At 36.9% G+C, this 18,773-nt stretch overlaps 1 protein-coding gene across 4 annotated transcripts; it reads left to right on the forward strand.

The window, feature by feature from the left end:
- Window positions 1-163: 163 nt before the first annotated feature.
- On the forward strand, window positions 164-18,442 carry LOC126702598 (E3 ubiquitin-protein ligase RGLG3). 4 transcript variants are annotated; one of them, XM_050401341.1, is made up of 12 exons: window positions 164-313; window positions 1,773-1,936; window positions 4,707-4,791; window positions 4,879-5,019; window positions 5,121-5,234; window positions 7,723-7,820; window positions 7,915-7,994; window positions 8,072-8,177; window positions 16,469-16,590; window positions 16,673-16,808; window positions 16,893-16,949; window positions 18,029-18,442. In XM_050401341.1, the coding sequence occupies exons 2-12, from the start codon at window positions 1,790-1,792 to the stop codon at window positions 18,110-18,112; spliced, it is 1,170 nt and encodes a 389-aa protein (XP_050257298.1). In that variant the 5' UTR covers window positions 164-313; window positions 1,773-1,789; the 3' UTR covers window positions 18,113-18,442. The 4 variants fall into 4 exon arrangements, with proteins under 4 accessions (XP_050257298.1, XP_050257299.1, XP_050257297.1 ...); XM_050401342.1 differs by having other exon boundaries at window positions 182-313; window positions 1,776-1,936; XM_050401340.1 differs by lacking the exon at window positions 164-313 and adding an exon at window positions 508-532.
- The last annotated feature ends 331 nt before the right edge of the window (window positions 18,443-18,773 follow it).

An 18,773-nucleotide genomic window follows, 5' to 3' on the forward strand; every position in this document is an offset into this window, starting at 1 on the left:
CCGTTAAAACTTAAAAGATTAGATTATGGGTATAGCTGGACAGAGTTGAAAGTCCAACTGGCTTGTGGACGCACGCTATAATATGAATACAAAACAGCACAATAGCCAGCCCAACACACAAATAAAATAATCCGAAGCCGAGTCCACGATGGACAGCAACAAAGTAAGCAATTTTTCCACGATAAGCAACGTCAACGCCAAAAAGTCACCTTTTTTATTTTTTATTTATAAAGAGCTAGTTCTATCTAGCTGTACAAAACTGTGAATAACATTGAATCTCTTTTCTTCCTCATCTTCATTCTTAGTGTTACAGGTAATCGGACTCTCTCTCCCTCTCTGTTTCTCTTTTCATATTTTAGCTTTGTTATTCTTCTTCTTCTTCTTCTTATTATAGTCTTCTTGGTTTGACTACAATGAATTGCAATCAAAACTAGATATATGGACTCTGTTGTGCTTTTTTTTTTTTGTTCTTTTTGAAATTGTAGGTATCTTGAATTTGATATTGTGGAAAGGTGTGTAGATATGTTTTCTGGTAAATTAACAAACTTTTGGTATTCTGTTTCAATTTGGACATGGACCACCATTGAAAACCATGAATTCTAATATATGTGTGTTGTATATTGCATTAGTCTATCAACAAATGCTCTCTTTGATTGCAAAACATAGAACTTTCAAGTGCTACTATTTATTTTTAATGGGTATGCACTTATATGGTTGGAGAACTATGCTTGTTTAAGAATCCTAATATTGAGCAGTTGAATATGAAAGAAGTTATTTGTTATGCACTCTGTTTAGAAATTTGGAGGATGGTTTCTCTGAAATAAATTATCCATTTCCGTTTGGCATTTTGAGCTATGCAAAGTTTATCACCTCAGTATTACAGGTTGATTCTTATTGGCTTGGTTCATGTGCCTAAATTTGGGCCACAATATTGATTTTATGTATAGGACCCAGGTAAATCTTGTCTTCAAGACTAGCAGTAAATTTTGTTGTGTCTAATTTATTGACTCCCAGTGCTGTCGAGGTCTTCAGTGAGGAACGCAAGGGTAGAACTCACCCTTGAAAAGGGGCTTGCAAGGGGAGGTTGTCCAAGAGCTTATATCCATGTGGGTCACTATGATTTATGCCCAAGAGCTTATAAACACATTGTTAAGCTTATACTTAATCCACGTGGGACACTAAAATTATAACATAAATGTTACAAACTCAGCGGTAGATCTCACATTTGAAAACGTGCTTGCAAGAGGAGAGTCTCCAAGAGTTTATAAACACATGGTTAAGATGTGGGACGCTAGGATCATAACATACCGTCCATGACGGCTTACTCTAGCAACACTAACCCGATGGTAGCCCTTTCTCTTTTGGTAAAAATACTCACCTATCAGTTATTTTAATCTAGCCTCTAAGTTGCCCTCTCCAGGATCTGACTACAAAGTCGCAACTCATTTAATCCAATACTCAATGAGCTACAAAATGTTACAAACCCAGGGGTAGAACTCACCCTTGAAAACCAGCTTGCAAGGGGATGGTGTCCAAGAGCTTATAAACACATAGTTAAGCTTATATTTAATCCATGTGGGACACTAAGATCATAACAGGAAAGATAGTTCATGACAGAAGGTTTTATGCATAACTCATATCTGTTCCAATTGATAATGTTATTTTCCTTCTTCTTTTTTGTGTGTATTTTCTGATTTTATTTAAGAATTGAATGATTTGAAACAAAATTATGATTTGCACACTATGTTGAGGTATATTTTTCTTGAAATCAGTAGGTGATAATCAACATATGGGAAATGGGGAATCAACATCTGATGATCCCCCCACTGCTTTTCAGCATTATCCACCTTCTTATGCAGGAAGTTCAATGGATGCACACCATCAACATCAGCCACACACTTCATATATAGCCGATAATTTCACCTCTTTGGATCAGGTTTTCACTGTTACTTAGACTTGCTGATTGGATTTGTGAAGCCATTAAATATTAAATATTGCTGGACGCCAGTTCATTGTTAGCAAAATGTTTTTCAATGTTTTATTCATCTATTTTCACTAGACATTTAAGGTGCCCCTTCAGTAATTGAACAGCATGGAGCATCAGGAAGTGAGACCATACAATTCAAATAAAATGGCGATGATCATCCTGGAAGTTAGCGGTCATCTAAATTATCATCAATATTGACTTTCCATTTACATCTGAAAATCTTCTGAATTATACATATAGGTTCTTCTTTTCTTGATTAACAAGGAAAAACCTATGAGAGTTTTCCATTGTATGTTTTTGTGCGGAATTTATCTTAAAAGAAGAAATTAATTTTGTAATTTGGATATAAAAAACAACATGAGCATTACTCTTTTTAAATGACCCTACCCCACTTCTTGAATTTTCTCCAGTCTGTCCACATTTTCTTTGTCCTGTTCTCTCAACAAAATCTATAAGGCACATGTAGGTGTTTTCTAAGAGGCTACTGCCAAACTAAGCCAACAACCAACCAAGCTTTAGCTCAAAAGCATCAAATGAGTCCACCTTTGCATTCATTTTAATTGCTGTTGTAATTAACAGAATGCAACTTGTTTCAGGTTGGAGTGGTTTAAACCATAAAACCAAAATCGTTCCTTGTTTCTTGTGTGTTGTGAACCTGACCCTACTAAGCCTTAAACTGATTACTTCTACTAAACCTAGGCCTGAAGGTTTTTCTCCCTAGTTGAGGTTACCATATAGGGGAGATTGCTTTGAGTTTTACGAGAAATCAAACCTCGTCTGCCGGGATCTAGTCCATTTGTCTACACAACAAGCATTTAAAAAGCATTTAGTAATCATCATGCTATCACTATTCACCCCTAATTAATCTACTTTTAACCAATAACACTAGAGATTGATCAGTTAAGATTACTTCACTGAGGGGTGAGCAATTTTCAGTTCCATGCTTTCATCAATACAAGAAATCATTAATTTCTTGCAATATTCTCTTTCACTAATCGGGCTTCTGTTAGTCATCTTTCTTTTTAGAATATATGGTCTGAGCATTGGGTGGTAGGAAGTGATTCCATCTGGAGGAACATACTGTAATGTGATAGAGTTTTCAAAAGAAAGTATGCTCTCAGTAAGAGAGCGTATGAGTCTAACTAAGCTACAAAACAGTTGGTACAAAGAAGTTGATCCTCTTGATAATTTCTTGCGTTCTATCAGACCCCTGCTTTAATGGCATAATAGCTGGAATGGTCGATGTGAAAGACATTTGTAAGCAATCTGGGAAACTTATGTGTTATCCAGTGAAATGGAAAGTTGTTTTGTCATAAGATGACACTTTCCAATTTAAGCAGGTTTTGTCTGGAAATTGGATTGGTCTGAGCTTCAGGATGATACTTTAAGGATGGGGAGCTTTGGAACTGTTTGGAAGTTCTATTTGTTAGAATGGTCCATATATCTTGCAAACATTTGATTGATGAGTTTGTTAAGCTTGGCTATAGATTCTATAATGTGATAGGGAACTGCTTCATTTAGTATGGTTGGACTTACACATGCACATAGGGTTCTTGAACCCACGACCTCACTCTCCACCTTGCTCTTACATGAAGAGGACGTATCATTTTAGCGAGAGGTCATTGGCATGGTTGGACTGCTATTCTTTGAATATGTTTGAGTCTTGAGACATTGGTGGAAGAAAAACATCATAAGGTCTGCAAGAATTTTATTTTGAAGCACCTTTAGAGTAAATGGCATGTCCCATATCAATGAGGACTGTCCCCCCAAATATCAATAATCAAATTTTTTTTTTAAGTACTGTATATGGTACTCTAGTTACCTAGTAGGTACTCTATTTATATGAATCAATGGAAGAATGATTGTGCCCGAGTCCATTACTAAAGGAAATGTATATGACAGATCTAGTAATGATAAGGTTGAAACTATAATTATAGCCATACGGTCCATCTTCATGGTGCACGTCCAATTATATGTTAAATAGGTAATTTAGAGCCTGAAGATATTTTTAGAGAAAACTGGAATTCTGGAAAGTTAAAACAGGCAAAAACCTGGATAAGACTGTAAATAAATTTTGTGAAGACTATGCGTAGTGATTGTAGTCATAATATATAGTCCTTGATTTGCCTCCTGTATTTGTAGACTCAAATCTTCCAAGGAACTGTTATGAAATTAGTATTACAATGTACATCATATTAAGAGATTCCCTCTGGTTCAATTATATATCTAGTAATTTAAAAAGTTTGCAATTTCATTATCTTCCAAGACGAACAGTGCTAGATATTTTAATTGATATTTTTTTAAGTATAGAAAAGATATAGAACCAAGTATAAAGAAAAGTACAGTAGAGGAATTACCTTTTTAAATAACAGCTGCGTGTGTTTTTTCAAATAGATAATCATGAGACTTGGTTATATATATATATATATATATATAGGGAAAAAACTTAGATATAGTTCTTTAGGTGTTGTACCTAAAGTTCACCAATTGAATTTGAACACATGGCTACATTGACCAATGCAATACAAATAATATTCTCTTTGCGAAGGACAATTAACTTCAATAAAGTCATGTATTTGAATATAATTGGGAACCTAAGATAACATCTATAAACTATACCTATGTTTTATCCAATATATATGCATGCTATTTATCATAATTATTTTTTTTGTTTTAATGGAACAAGCATAGTAACCAGGAGTGGCACCAAAATTTTCAGGTAATCTCTGCATTAAGAGAAGCTGGTCTTGAATCATCAAATTTGATACTTGGTATTGACTTCACAAAGAGCAATGAGTGGACAGGTGTTTCTTTTTCTCAAAAATATGAAGGTATCTGTTAATATTATGAATTTCCAAAGTGAATATTAAAGCCACATTCAATTATTGTAGGCAAGCATTCATTTGGCAGGAAAAGCCTTCACACAATTGGCAACGAACCTAATCCGTATGAGCAAGCAATTTCTATCATCGGTCGCACTTTGTCTCCTTTCGATGAAGATAATTTGATACCTTGTTTTGGATTTGGCGATTGTTAGTATCTATTTATGCCTCTGCTTTTTTTAGAAGATATTAAAAAATACATATATTCCATGGAAAAATTAACTAATTGTCTTCTTTTTTTTTTTTTGTAGCAACAACGCATGATCAAAATGTATTCAGCTTTTATCCTAATCACCGATGTTGTAATGGTTTTGAGGAAGCTCTTGCACGTTATAGGGAGATTGTTCCACGCTTAAAGCTGTCAGGTTTTCATGAGTTTCCCTTCTTACTTTATATTTATGTTCTGCTTTTTCTTATCAGCTGCTGAATGTGGTTCATATAATGGTTCATATATTATGTATGGTAAGATAGACAAACATTTTATAAAATTTATAAAAAAAAAAACTATAGATATACATATATAAAATGTATATTTATTATAAATTTGGGAATGTTTATTATATATTTGGAAACATTCATCTAATGACTAATTCAATCATCACTCATGTAATAATTTTTGAAAGCTCAATAGTGCAAAACACTAAAGCTTGTTTAGACCCCCAATTTTAAACTTACGGCTAAATTGCTTTTAAACTACTTAATTTAGTGCAGAACAAGAGTAAATAAAACGCAATTAACCAAAACTACACTCTAGTGCATAGGCATACATAGTAAATAATAAATGTAAAGCACAAAGAGTACGGGAAGAGAGATGCAAACACGAGATAACACCGAAACATATTATTGAAAAAGAAAACCGAAGTACCCAGTATAAAAACCTCTCTGCGGCCCTCCAAATCGAAATGATCTACTAGTGAATAACGTTGAACTACAAGGATATCAAAAAGACCCTCCAAGCCTACCATCCACTGTACTTGAACCTTCCGAGTTCCAACTCCCAACGGACTTCACTGAGTCTTGTTTTCACTAGTTACTTGGATCCCACAATTAACTCCAAATTGCATCCACCAAAGAATGGCTTCATCCAATGCTTCTCATAGGCACCAAAACAACTCACAACACTTAGATTGGGTGAGGTATGTGCTTAGGCTAAGAACCTCTTAAGAATATGTAATTGGAGAGGTAAGAGTAAAGGAAATATAAGAGAAATGTGTAGATAATTGTGGGTTTACAATCTCTAACTCTCAAGTGTATTTGTAGGGTTTTTTTTATGAGATTCTCCGTACAATTTTGTGGGTAATGTGGGCTTTTATAGTGTGGCTAAAGAAATAAGGAAAGTTCACTTAACAGGGCAGTGCATCTCGCGAGTCATCTCATGAGTTGGCCTAGTCGCGAGATGAGTCGCGAGATGCCTCCTGGCACTGGACTCTTCAACTTCTGATATGTGCTCCCCACATGACCTTTCGCGAGTTGTCCACTTGCGAGCCAGTCGCGAAATGCTTTGTTCTTCACAGTTGTTCACTAATCTCTCACACTAACCCTTATATTAAATCCCACAAATATACTGGGAAATGATTGACTAAATACAATCAAATTTGACACGAAATTAAGCCAACAAAACATAATTGAAAATTACAACTTTACAATTTTAACAAAGCTAACCAAATAAATCAAACAAAAATATATTTATAGCATCCACAATCAAGTTGGTCCAATTTTGATATATATAAGTCAAAATAATAACTTCTCTCTCATCATATTTATCGTCTTTCTTAATCAACTTCATCTCCATAGTCCAAGTCAATAGTATAAGGATTTTCATCATCTTGTAAAATTATTGATATCTTCTTCATCCTCTCCTACATGTACTATATCGTCTTGTTCTTCTAATTCAATAACCTTTTTTCTTTATAATTCTTCGTGGCACTTGTTTCTTAAACTTATAACAATGATAACAAAAATAAAAAATAATTTTTTTTTTTTTTTTCAATCTAGTTTCTGGGGTAAACGCCTTTGGATTACACAACAATTAGTTCTAGCGAGTGGAGCTAGTTGCTTGTAGGTTTTATTGGCTAAAGACTAGTTCAAAAAGGCTCTTCTATAGAAGATTCCCTACATTATTAAAAATGAAAAGAAAAAAAATGCAAATGCGAAACTGAAGTGTCACATGTGTGATCCAAATTTTGAAGAGAGAGAGAGAGAGAGAATCTCAGGGACATGCTTTATTTGACTCAATCAAGTACCCAATAAATTTGTGTTAAAAACAAGTCTAATGATTTGTTAGACCCAAGTCAAAGCACAAATTATAAACCCCCCATACTCACATACATACAATTCATACAATATGATATGCATCTATTTATTGTATAGTATGATGGTCAATACATATTTAAGATACAATACTTATTTCATTAGATACACTACGTATCATGTATACAACAATATTAACAACTATGATTGTTTGTACATGCATGCATGTGTGCGCTTGTGTGCATGTGTTGCTCTACTTCTACAAACAACTCAACTAAGCCTTATCCTCAATTAATAAGGGTTAGCTTCATTAATCGGAGTTAACAAAAATGTAACTTTTTTGTCTTCTTTGTATCTTTATTTATCTTGTCCTCCATTTCTTTTGTCCATGTGATTATTTAGCAGTGTCATCATTCTTCAACCCAGTGTTCATGATAAGCTTGTCATGAAAATTTGCACTCTTATGCATTGCTATATATATGTGAAAATTTTGATATGATCTTTATGATGGCTGCTAGTCAAATATGCTCCCTTTTTTGTGATGGAGGGGGAGGGGGGATGAATAAATTAGAGATTGATCATTTTTCCTAACCTTATTTGTAGGTCCAACCTCATTTGCCCCGATAATTGATGCGGCAATTGACATTGTGGAGAAAAACAATGGGCAATATCATGTTCTTGTCATTATTGCAGATGGACAGGTTCATGGAACATGTTTTACCCCATGCTTTATTTTATTCTCATCCAGGGTTCACTTCTTCTAAGTTTCTCCTTATGTTCTGGGATTTTACATAGCTTCCCTCGAGTTCTGATAAAGCACCTGGAAGGCTCAGTCCACAAGAACAAGCAACTGTAAACTCCTTAGTTACTGCTAGGTAATGAAATTCCATTCATATTCCTGATTTGTTACATTGTGTTAATGCTTTGTTCACATTGGCATTTTAATAAATAGCCAATATCCTCTCTCAATAATTTTGGTTGGAGTGGGAGATGGACCATGGGATGCAATGCAGCAATTTGATGATAACATCCCCCAGCGCTTATTTGACAATTTCCAGGTATTTAGTAAATGTTTGATTACAAATTATTTCTACCTTTCTTTTCCATTTGAACTTCATCAGAGTCTAGATAAAGTCACATAATTTTTTCTTTTAATAAGTAAATACTTCTATTAAAAAAGTGCTAGATAGGGTTCCAACCTTAATAAATGGGAAGTACACAAAGGAAGAGCGGAACAAAAGGGTAAATTACACTGACAGCCCCGAAGTTTGATGATACTAGACTTGTTATACCCAATTCTCCATGAATGAAATTTTCCTCCAAATTCCAAAAATAATTCACATTCTTCCCCCTAATCCCCCCCCCCCCCCCCCCCCCAAGGTTGAAGGTTGTTGAAACTTGATGTGGAATATTCCTTTTCTAAAGAATATCCCTAATAAAACAAGCCAAGTATCCCAAACACCATCTTTAATGTAACCAAACACACCACTTTTTTTTTTAATTACAACCTTGAAAATCAAATAAAAAGGTCAAAATTGATTGGAATTGGACTTTTTCTTGAACATCTTCCATAGGATTGGGAAAATTAATGTCGCCGAATGGTCAGCAACAACAAAATCCCCACTCTAGTATGTGATGAACTAGTTGATGATGATCACAAAGAAAAGCAGCCATTGCAATCTTGATCTCTCACCATGACAGGACTATAATCTCTAGCAATGTTCAATCATCATCACAAAAGTTTTTTTTTTTTTTTAAACATTATTATAAAACTCAAATTAGAGAAAATTATTCTCAGAAAAGCAAAAGCCAGTACAGAATATCTCCTAGGTTTGTGGAAACAAAGATCAAGAATTATTAGAGAATTTTCTAAAATGATGCACAAAACCCAACTGGTCATGAATCAAATATTCCTATAACCGCTCCCAATTGCATTACCAAGCACCTCTAAAACTCTCAAATCAACCACAATCCACTGCCAGTGGCAAGCAAGCCAAATCCCCGTCTGCTTGTTGTCAAACCTCTTCATGCAGCTGCCAATCAAAATGCAGCCATCACCACCACTATGAACCCCAACCCAACCCAAAATTGCCGCCCCAAGCCGTCTTTAACCCCGTTCCTACCATCGTTGGCTGTCTTGGATGTCTATCATTTCTCTTACACATTTTGCTCTTCTGTTTTTTTCTACTTGTTGGTTGCTGAGAAAAGGAAAGTAGCATTAGTCTTTCTTCAGATTTTAAAATTTTGAACTCTAGTCTTCCAAATAAAGAGAGGTTATAGAGGCAGACAAATATCATTAAACTTTAGGTTTGGGATTCTCAGAAAGCAGTGAAAATATGTGAGGTTCAAGCTGAAGAAATTTGGTGTCATCCATTGGAATTAAATATTCATCTAGAGATGTTCTTGGATAAGAAGTGAGATATTGTAATGTAGCCAAAGAAGTGTCAGCTACCTTGGGAGTGTCCTTCCTGTAGGATAGTTACTACATGGAGGCATAGAATGCTTTCTAAACAAGTTTTTTGTTTTTTTGCTATGAGATAGATTGACATTATCTATTATTTTATCAATCAAATCAAAAAAAAAAAAAAAAAAATTATCTATTATTTTTTTCTTCACGTCTTCTCTATTTTCTTCCTATCCTTGTTAAATTATAAATATATCTTTTAAAAAAAGAACAGAATCTGTTTTAATTTTTTTTTTTTTGATAAGAAATGAGTTATTTTATTGCTGCGAAAACTAAGAGATTACATCAATGTGAACCAAATAAGCTATGTCTGGTGGCACCGACTCCATCCAAACCAAGAGGGGGAAAGACTTCCTTGCTCTTTTGGCTAAGGCATGGGCTACTGCATTGCCCTGCCGCCTAGTATGAGAGAAGGAATGAGTTTGAAACAAACCCGAAATAGATTTGCAGTCTTTGATGATGTGGCCAATACAAGAGCAATCTGAACGGACTTCGGATACTGCCTTAAATACAATTTCAGAATCTCCCTCAATGATGACCCGTTGTAGCCCCAATTCTGTTGCAAAGAGTATTGCTCTCCTAGCTGCCAAGGCCTCCAGAACTTCAACACTATCTGGTTTTTTAATTTTTTCTGCTAGAGATCCCATGACTTCCCCTTTCTCATTTCTAATCACCACACCGATTCCTGCTTCACCCGAATCCTTCAACACAGCCCCATCATAATTTACTTTGTAAAAGTCTGACCTTGTTGGTTTCCACTTCACAGTAACAGAGGGAGCCATGGGTTGCCTTGGTGTTGTCTTGGTCTGATACTCAGAGAGAGTTAAATGAGCTGCTTCGAAAATCTTGTCTAAAGGTGTGCATGGTTCATTAACTCTGCTTTTGTTTCTTGTAAGCCAAATGGACCATGCCACCACCACGAAGAGCTCCAAATTTTCCTGGTGCAGTTCAACCAAGCCTACCAGATCCGACAAAGATGAAATACCATGAGAATCATTTTGAATGGCCTTAAAATTAAGGCCCCATACTGACTAGATGGCAGTGCAGTCCCATAGGGCGTGAAGAGTAGTTTCTTCATGCTGTCCACATGTACTACATACTGGTGAACCAATCACTTTGCATCGGTATAGATTCTGCAAGGTAGGTAAGGCTTCAGAGCAGGTCCTCCAACAGAACAATCTCATTTTGTTTGGAATATTTAACTTCCAAATATGGTTCCAAGAGGCCTTCTTACTTGCTGTGTTGGAGCTCAACGCATCTTCAGCTTTTTCTAACTCACATAGGAGTTGATAGCCTGTTTTGACCGTGTAGGATCCATCCTTGCTGTGTGGCCAGAATAGTATGTCATCTTGGTTTGTTCTGCAGATCGGAATGGCCAGGATTTTTTGTATCAAAAATGGGGCAACACAATTTTCCAGCGACTCCACATTCCATTCTCTTGAGTCCGGATCAATCATGGAGGAGACTTTGGCTTCACTGATGGCTTCTAATCTGTTAGGGACTGCTTTTGTTGGAAACTGTCCAGGGATCCAGTTATCATGAAACAACCGAACGTGATTCCCATCCCCAATTCTCCATTGCATACCTTTCTCTATAACATTCCTTGCCTTCCATATACTCTGCCATGCATAAGATCCTTGTGATTTTTTTGCATTGAACACCGAACCAGATGGAAAGTATTTGGTGCTGAACACTATAAAAAATAATGAGGATCTGTCAGTATGTAGCCTCCACACTTGTTTGGCCAACATCACCTCATTGAACTTGACCAATTCTTTGAAACCCAATCCTCCCTCAAATTTGTGTTTGCATAAGTCTCCCAATTTTTCCAATGTATTTTTCTGCGATCACCACACTCCCCCCACCAGAATTTCTAGATAAGCTTTTCAATATCCTCACATAATCCCATCGGCAACTTGAAGCGACTCATTTCATAAGTGGGTGGGTATGGCCTACACTACTGCTTTTAAAAGGACTTCTCTCCCGGCTTGGGAAAGTAATCTCTCTTTCCATCCTTGAAGCTGGTTCCACACCCTTTCTTTTATGTAATTAAGGCTAGCTTTCTTCTTTCTTCCCACAACTGCAGGAAGTCCAAGATATTTTTCATACTCATTTACCTCCAGCACACCTAGAAGATTAATGATCTCCTCCTTTGTCTCTTCGGCAACAGCCTTGCTAAAAAAGAGAGTGGTTTTTCCTCGGTTGATTTGCTGCCCCGAGGCTTGTTCATACACCGCCAAGATGTCTTGAACTACTTCCAACTCCGTCAATCTTGCCCGGCAAAATAACAAGCTGTCGTCTGCAAAAAAGAGGTGAGTAACCTTGGGACCATTTTTGCACAAGGAATATCCTCGAATCTGGTTGCCTTGGGCTGCCCTTTGCAACAATCTATTCAGCCCTTCAAAACACAATAAGAATAAGTATGGAGAAAGAGGGTCTCCCTGTCTGATTCCGCGTGATGGAACTATGTTGCCTCTTGGTTCACTATTCATCAAGATTGAATAGGAGGCTGAACTGGTGCAATTAAAGATGAGTTTTATCCATGTCTCACAAAATCCCATCTTGTTCATGATTTCCGTCAAGAAACGCCACTCCACTCTGTCATGTGCTTTGCTCATGTCCAATTTTAGCGTCATGAAGTTTGCTTTCTTTGACTTCCGATTCTTCATGTGGTGAAGCATCTCAAATGCTATCAAAATATTATCTATGATAGCCTTGTTAGTTTGAAATGTGCTTTGAGATTTGGAGATGATATGGGGAAGTTTTGAACCTGTTAGCAATGACTTTTGACACAAGCTTATAAATAGTATTGCATAAAGCAATGGGTCTAAATTCAGAGACTTTAGATGGACTTTTAACTTTAGGAATCAATGTGATAAAAGTGTGATTTATTGAGGGTGGGATAGAACTTGTATTCAAGCAGGTCAGCATTGCTTGAGAAATTTCCTCCCCCATATTCGGCCAGAATTTTTAAAAGAACAATGGAGGTAAACCATCGGGCCCAAGTGATTTAAGAGACTCCATATGCTTTAGTGCTTCATCAACTTCGTCTTGCACATATTCTGCCATGAGCATGGAGTTCATCTCATCCGTGATTACCTTCGGTATAGTTGCTAAGACTTCCTCCAAGTGTTGAGGTGTGACCGAAGTGAACAATGTTTGGTAGTACTGAATCAGTATATTGGTGATTTCTTCCTCACCCGTGCAAACCACTCCCTCAAAATTTTCCAACTCTACAATCCGATTTCATCTAAATCTTTGAGAAGCACGGCTATGGAAGAATCTAGTGTTTTGGTCACCCTCATGCAACCATAGGGTCCTAGATCTCTGTTTCCGCATCTTCTCTTCCTTGATCAGCAGCCTCTTTATTTCCCATTTCAAATTTCACACTCTACCCATTGGACCTCCCTGCATTGCCCTTTCCTCCGCCAACTTTAATTGGTTTTTTTTCTTTGTCAAAGCCCTTGTAATATTACCAAAGGCAAGCCGGCTCCACCTACTCAATCTTGCTTGGCAAATTTTGAATTTTTCTTCCACTTGATCCATCGGTCTGCCACTTGCTGCCTCCAAACCGAGTCTACAATGTCTTTACACCCATCATCGTCTAACCACATTTGTTCGAATCTCCATGGCTTTCTTCTTTTCTTAGGCACCCCCATATGTAGGATGACCAAAGGTTTGTGATCGAACAACCTGCATTCTAAGTGAAGGACTTTTGTTGCTGGAAACCTTGCCACCCAATTTGTAGTTGCAACAGCTCTGTCCAACCTTTCCCATATCATGTACCCCTCCTTGTGACCATTGCACCATGTAAATTTATTCCCTATAAACCCTAGATCTTGGAACCCACATTCATCCAACACTTCTTTGAAATCCTCGATTTGTTTGAGTGGCCTTAACCTGCCTCCCAATTTTTCATGAGCTCTACAAATCTTGTTGAAATCTCCTACGCATAGCCATGGCATCGAATATTTATTTTTCAAACATCGCAGCTTCGCCCATGATTCATGACACTTAGCTATGTCCAGCTCTCCATAAGAACATGTAAACCTCCATTCGCCTTCCTTACCTTTGTTAACTATTGCATCAATATGGTTTATTGAGTATGTTTCAACGGAAAGATCATAGTCTGCTTTCCAAAAAATTGCTACACCACCACCTCAACTCTCCTTTGAGACTTCAATCAAACCACCAAATTTGTATTGAACCCTAATTTCTTCTAACCTCGCTTTATCAAGCCATGTTTCGGTCAAGAACACGACTGAGGGATCTTGTGCATGGATCAAATCTCCAAGCTCCTGATCTGTCTGTGGGTTCCCAAGCCCACAACAGTTCCAGCACAGGAGACTCATTGTTCCTGGCCGGGCTGGAATGCAGCCTCTGCCAATTCATAAAATTTTTCTTGATCATCATGGTACACCTGCCTCCATTTATAATATTTTCCTTCTCCTTCAATTTCAGGGCCTGATCGTTTTAGTGAAGTAGAATGCAATACCTCCTGGTCTTTGTGATTTTGTTTTCTCTCCAATCTCTTCCACTTTGGTGCGGTGTAACTTTCAGTCTCACTGGATACCTGTTTTTGATTTTTTCCTTTGCCCATGTGACTGGCATGCTCCTCGTCCTTTCCTTGTGGAGTTAATAGGTTGGGTGGACTTTGGCTGACCACTTCAATTGTTTCCGTTATTTGGATTGGATGCGTTTTCCTTATCTGTTTCTGCCCCTTGATTTCCTCCCTCACCTATTTCATACCGCAATAACTCCTAATCAATCTCCATGATTTTCGCATTAAAATACTCTTCCTGAAATATCATGTCCTTCCTTATTGGGTTTGCATTATCATTATCACCAATAATATGCGTATCCGTTACCCCATTTGTAATGCTTCCCACTGGCTGCATTGCATTCAATTTTTGTGGCTGCGTTTCAGAGGTGCTTGCACCGTGAGCTCCACCCTATTTCGGCGGTGTTGATTTCCCCCGATGCATGTTCCCAGCAGCTCACTCCTTTCTTTTGGATTCATAATATCCAGGAACCACCATAACTGAATCATTCTTGCTAAGCAATGGGGCTGCCCGAATCTAGGGGCCATAGTGTTGGTCTGCTTGAGTCAATGAAGCATTACTTTCTATCCATAGATCGCAATCCTTATCGAAGTGATTCAGGCATCCACTCCAGTAGCAAATATTGGGGAGGTGTTCGTACCTGAAGGAAACCCACCCCTTGGAACCATTCTCTAATGAAATAACTCTGCCTCTACATAAGGGGAGAGATACGTCCACCCTGGCTCAGACTCTCATGACACATCCCTTGTCAACCTCTACATCACTCGAATTTTTGTTCACTGTCCCCACGGCTGCACACAGATCTTCAGCCACCCTACGACTTAGGTAGCAAAAGGGAATGTCATGCACTTGCACCCACAAGGATACTTGATCAAAAACTAACTCACATGCCGGGATGCTATAATCATATCTTTGGATTAACACCAAATGTTTGTCGAAACTCCATGGTTCGCCTTCAAAGATTTTTTCCACTTCCTCCTTGTTGTCGAAAGTAAACAGTATGATGTGATTTCCAGCAATACATACCTTAAAGCCATTGACTGATCTCCAAATGGCATTGAAAGTTCTGACAACAGACTCAGTGTTTAGTGCCCTTTTTGTAAGAAATTTTGCTGCAATGGTATACTCCGCTACACTTTTGTCTTCACTAGTTGAAAGTCTCCACCTTCCCTATCATTCAGTGATAATTCGCCCCAATGTTTCATTAGGTTCTCCATGGTGAAGGAATGAAAATCTAAAATAAACTATAAGTATTTCCCAGACCCCATGAAATAATCCCCACTAGCCTCCAAGTAACACTGTTACTTGAGGAATGACAACGCCTTACTGGAAGGAACAGAATCTAAATGACCTGAATGACTCTGTGCTCTTTTTTCTTTATCTCATGGTTTACAATATATGGTGGTACATATCTAGATATATAGAAGTACTATATACCTGAAGTTCTCAAAACATATTAGCTGCATCCTTCAGGAAATTATTTTTCCACCTTGCTTTTAATATACTCAATTTTTTTCTAAGCATCTGATCATGGTATGTTTGTACCTTGCATATATGTTACTGTAAAAGCTTGATTGTTATGGATAATAATATAAACAGTGACAAGATTGGCCTAGGAAATTCGACTAGCAAATAGTCTTTCTCAATGAAGAATTTGTTTTGGGATAATCTCTTTAAGGGTTGAGAGGATGACTGACTTTCATTTTCATGTCAGCTTGTTCTTACTTCTCACTAGTTCAATCCTAACTAGTATGAAACCAACACCTTGAAAGATTTTCCTATGCAGAGTACTAATGCAGGCAACCAGAACGATTCAAGGATAAAATTGAAAGACAGGAAAATAAAAGGATAGGAACCTAGAAGTCAGCACTTAGGCTTGCTTGGAGTAAACACCAAATGTGAAAACCACTAGGAATCAACACCTAGGGTTGGTTGCAGTCAGCACCAGGCCAAAGAAACTGAGAGAAACTTTTCAATTTTCATTTATCAAAATCATCTCCAAAAGTAGTACAATTTTTTGCTTATATAGGAACTAAACCCTAATTCTAATTGGTGTAGGAAACCCTACTTATTGAATGACAGAAATACCCTATTCTTTAAATAAAAATTCTAATTAACCTAATTAAATGCTAGGGCCAAAAATAAAAATACAATCGATGTCCAAAAATAAATAAAACTAAATTATAAACAAATACTCCTTGTGCATCCCATATCAAGTACTCTCTTTGGATAATGGATATCACTGTCCATTTTAGATAATCCCTGTCAATTAATGGACAACAATATGATACCATTTTTCCCCCTTTTTTACTCCCTCCTGCAGTTTGTCAACTTTACAAAAATCATGTCTGATAACATAGAGGCATCAAAGAAGGAAACAGCCTTTGCACTTGCTGCCCTCATGGAAATCCCATTTCAGTACAGGGCTACCCAAACTCTTGTCAAGTAAGGCCAGCAGTTGCAGTTCTCAGTAAATATTTGATTTCAGTTTAAAGTTTTCTGAACATGAAACACTTCCACCTGGCAGTAGAGAAATAGTAGGTGTTCCACGTACAAGACCTCTTCCGCCACCACGGGAAGTGATTGATCATGATAATGCACTCAGATCAATCCCACTTGTGACAAACATCAAAACAGTTGAGCCAACAGCTGCAGTGGAACCAGTAATTACCTTTTCCCTTAATACTTCATCTTTACATTTATGTTGAAATCAGAATGGTTTTGAGATATGTCTTTTCTTTTTCAAGGTCTGCCCCATTTGCCTGACAAATCCTAAGGACATGGCTTTTGGATGCGGTCATACGGTAAGTTCAAGCAAATTGAGTTTTCATGTAGATTAATATCCTAATATGGTCTAGTGGATGGATATGCTATTGTACCCGAAATTAAAAATCCAAACAAAACCTTTCAAAAGAAAGAAGTTATATTCACTGTCACCCTACTGGCTTATCCTATTTTAGAACAATAACTTAAAGCGGGTACTACCTAATCTTGATCAGTGAAAAAGGAATCATTAAGATGGTTCATCAAAATATTGTTAGGTATTGCTGCGATTTATTTTTGTCTTCACAAAAGCCTCCCTTATTCTCCAGGTTTTTATGTTTTAGATGAAAAAAAATTTCAAAGATGGGTACTTTTTGGACCATTTCAATGCTTTTTTTTTTTTTTTTCCCCAAGAGATTGCTTTCTAAAGCAACTCAAAGTACACAAACAAACTGCAGATATGCCACATATATTTGTTGCTCGGACTGCTCAGCTTCACAATGATGTTATGCTTGCTTCCTTAATTAGTAAATTGATGGATGGCTTATGAGTGTTGGATAAGTAATTGATAGGCAGTTAATCCGCTACATATTTAATGTATATTGAAAATGTCAATTCATGTAACGGTTTCAATGTCCCATCATTATCTGTTCATGGTAAAACCTAGAGTGCCTCTCTCGGAAGACCACTCAAATTCCATTGTTGAGGATTAAAACATTTCTGATTACCCTGCTGTAACTTTTTGAAGCTTATATGGGCACCACATTTGGTTTCTTAGCATTTGGTCGTCACATAATGTTTCTTCCATGCTATTTCCTTTACTTAACTGGAAAAGAAAGTTCAAAGAAGGGAAAATGGATAAGGTAATCAACCCCCGTTTTCACCAAAACACAGATAAATAAATAAATAAAATGGAGAAGAGATGTCATACATTATCTTTGCATATTGCAAATAATTTTATGCATGCAAAATCCTTGGTAAATCAAACTCTAGCATGTATAGTTCTACAATCAACAAAATAGACTGATCCTCAATGGTGTTTTCTCATTTCTTTCACTTAGTCTGACTTGCCTTCCTATATGTGCCTCTCATACTTTATCATTTTGTTTTCTTGTTCAAGACTTGCAAGAATTGTGGTGAGAACATTTCGACATGCCCTATGTGCCGGGAGCCCATAACAGTACGCCTAAAACTCTATACTTGATTGCTTCCCCAATGCCAAATGCTTGAAAGTTTATGAGGACATCATGAGGCTGTGGCATGTTAAGATATATAGAAGAGGTTGGGCACGTTTTGTCACAAAATCATGTATTTATCCTCGTCATAACACAGACACACACTGAAAATTATTGTCCTCATAATTTATGTCCACACGTTCACTTTGCATGTTAAGTTCTTGGTTGGTAATGTTACATTGAAAGCTTGGCTTAATTTTTTGAGAGTTTCAATTTATGGTGGAAGCTTGAATTAATTTGAGTGTAATGTTACATACACAACTCTTTTTGCAGAATAAGAGATAGCAAGTTATTATTGATTTTCATGTTCACCCACAATTGAAATCATTTTATTGTCTATCATTCACAACATTTATGAAAAATCCGTGTATGTAGCAGACTTATTGTTAATTTCATAGGATAATTATTGAGTACTCCCGGAGTACCATAAATGCGTGTTTCTCTTTCTCACATAATCGTGGGTCCCACTAATTAAATTTATGATAGACCCACGATTCATGTGAGAGAGAGAAGTACACATTTATAGTACTCTTAGAGTATTCAATAATTTTCCTTTAGAGGGGAAAAATGAAAAGATTCTCTTTTGTTTTGAAGTGTTACGTTGTGTTGAACTTGTAACATGGTGCGTTG

Source organism: Quercus robur, chromosome 10 (genome assembly GCF_932294415.1).
Source record: "Quercus robur chromosome 10, dhQueRobu3.1, whole genome shotgun sequence".
Classification (NCBI taxonomy): Eukaryota; Viridiplantae; Streptophyta; class Magnoliopsida; order Fagales; family Fagaceae; genus Quercus; species Quercus robur.

What these genes read in the sequence shown, in the direction of transcription:
- LOC126702598 (XM_050401340.1), top strand. An exon ending in AAAGAGCAATGAGTGGACAG is followed by an intron (nt 4,792 to 4,878) that starts GTGTTTCTTTTT and finishes CAATTATTGTAG; the next exon opens with GCAAGCATTCATTTGGCAGG. An exon ending in CTTTTGGATGCGGTCATACG is followed by an intron (nt 16,950 to 18,028) that starts GTAAGTTCAAGC and finishes TTCTTGTTCAAG; the next exon opens with ACTTGCAAGAATTGTGGTGA.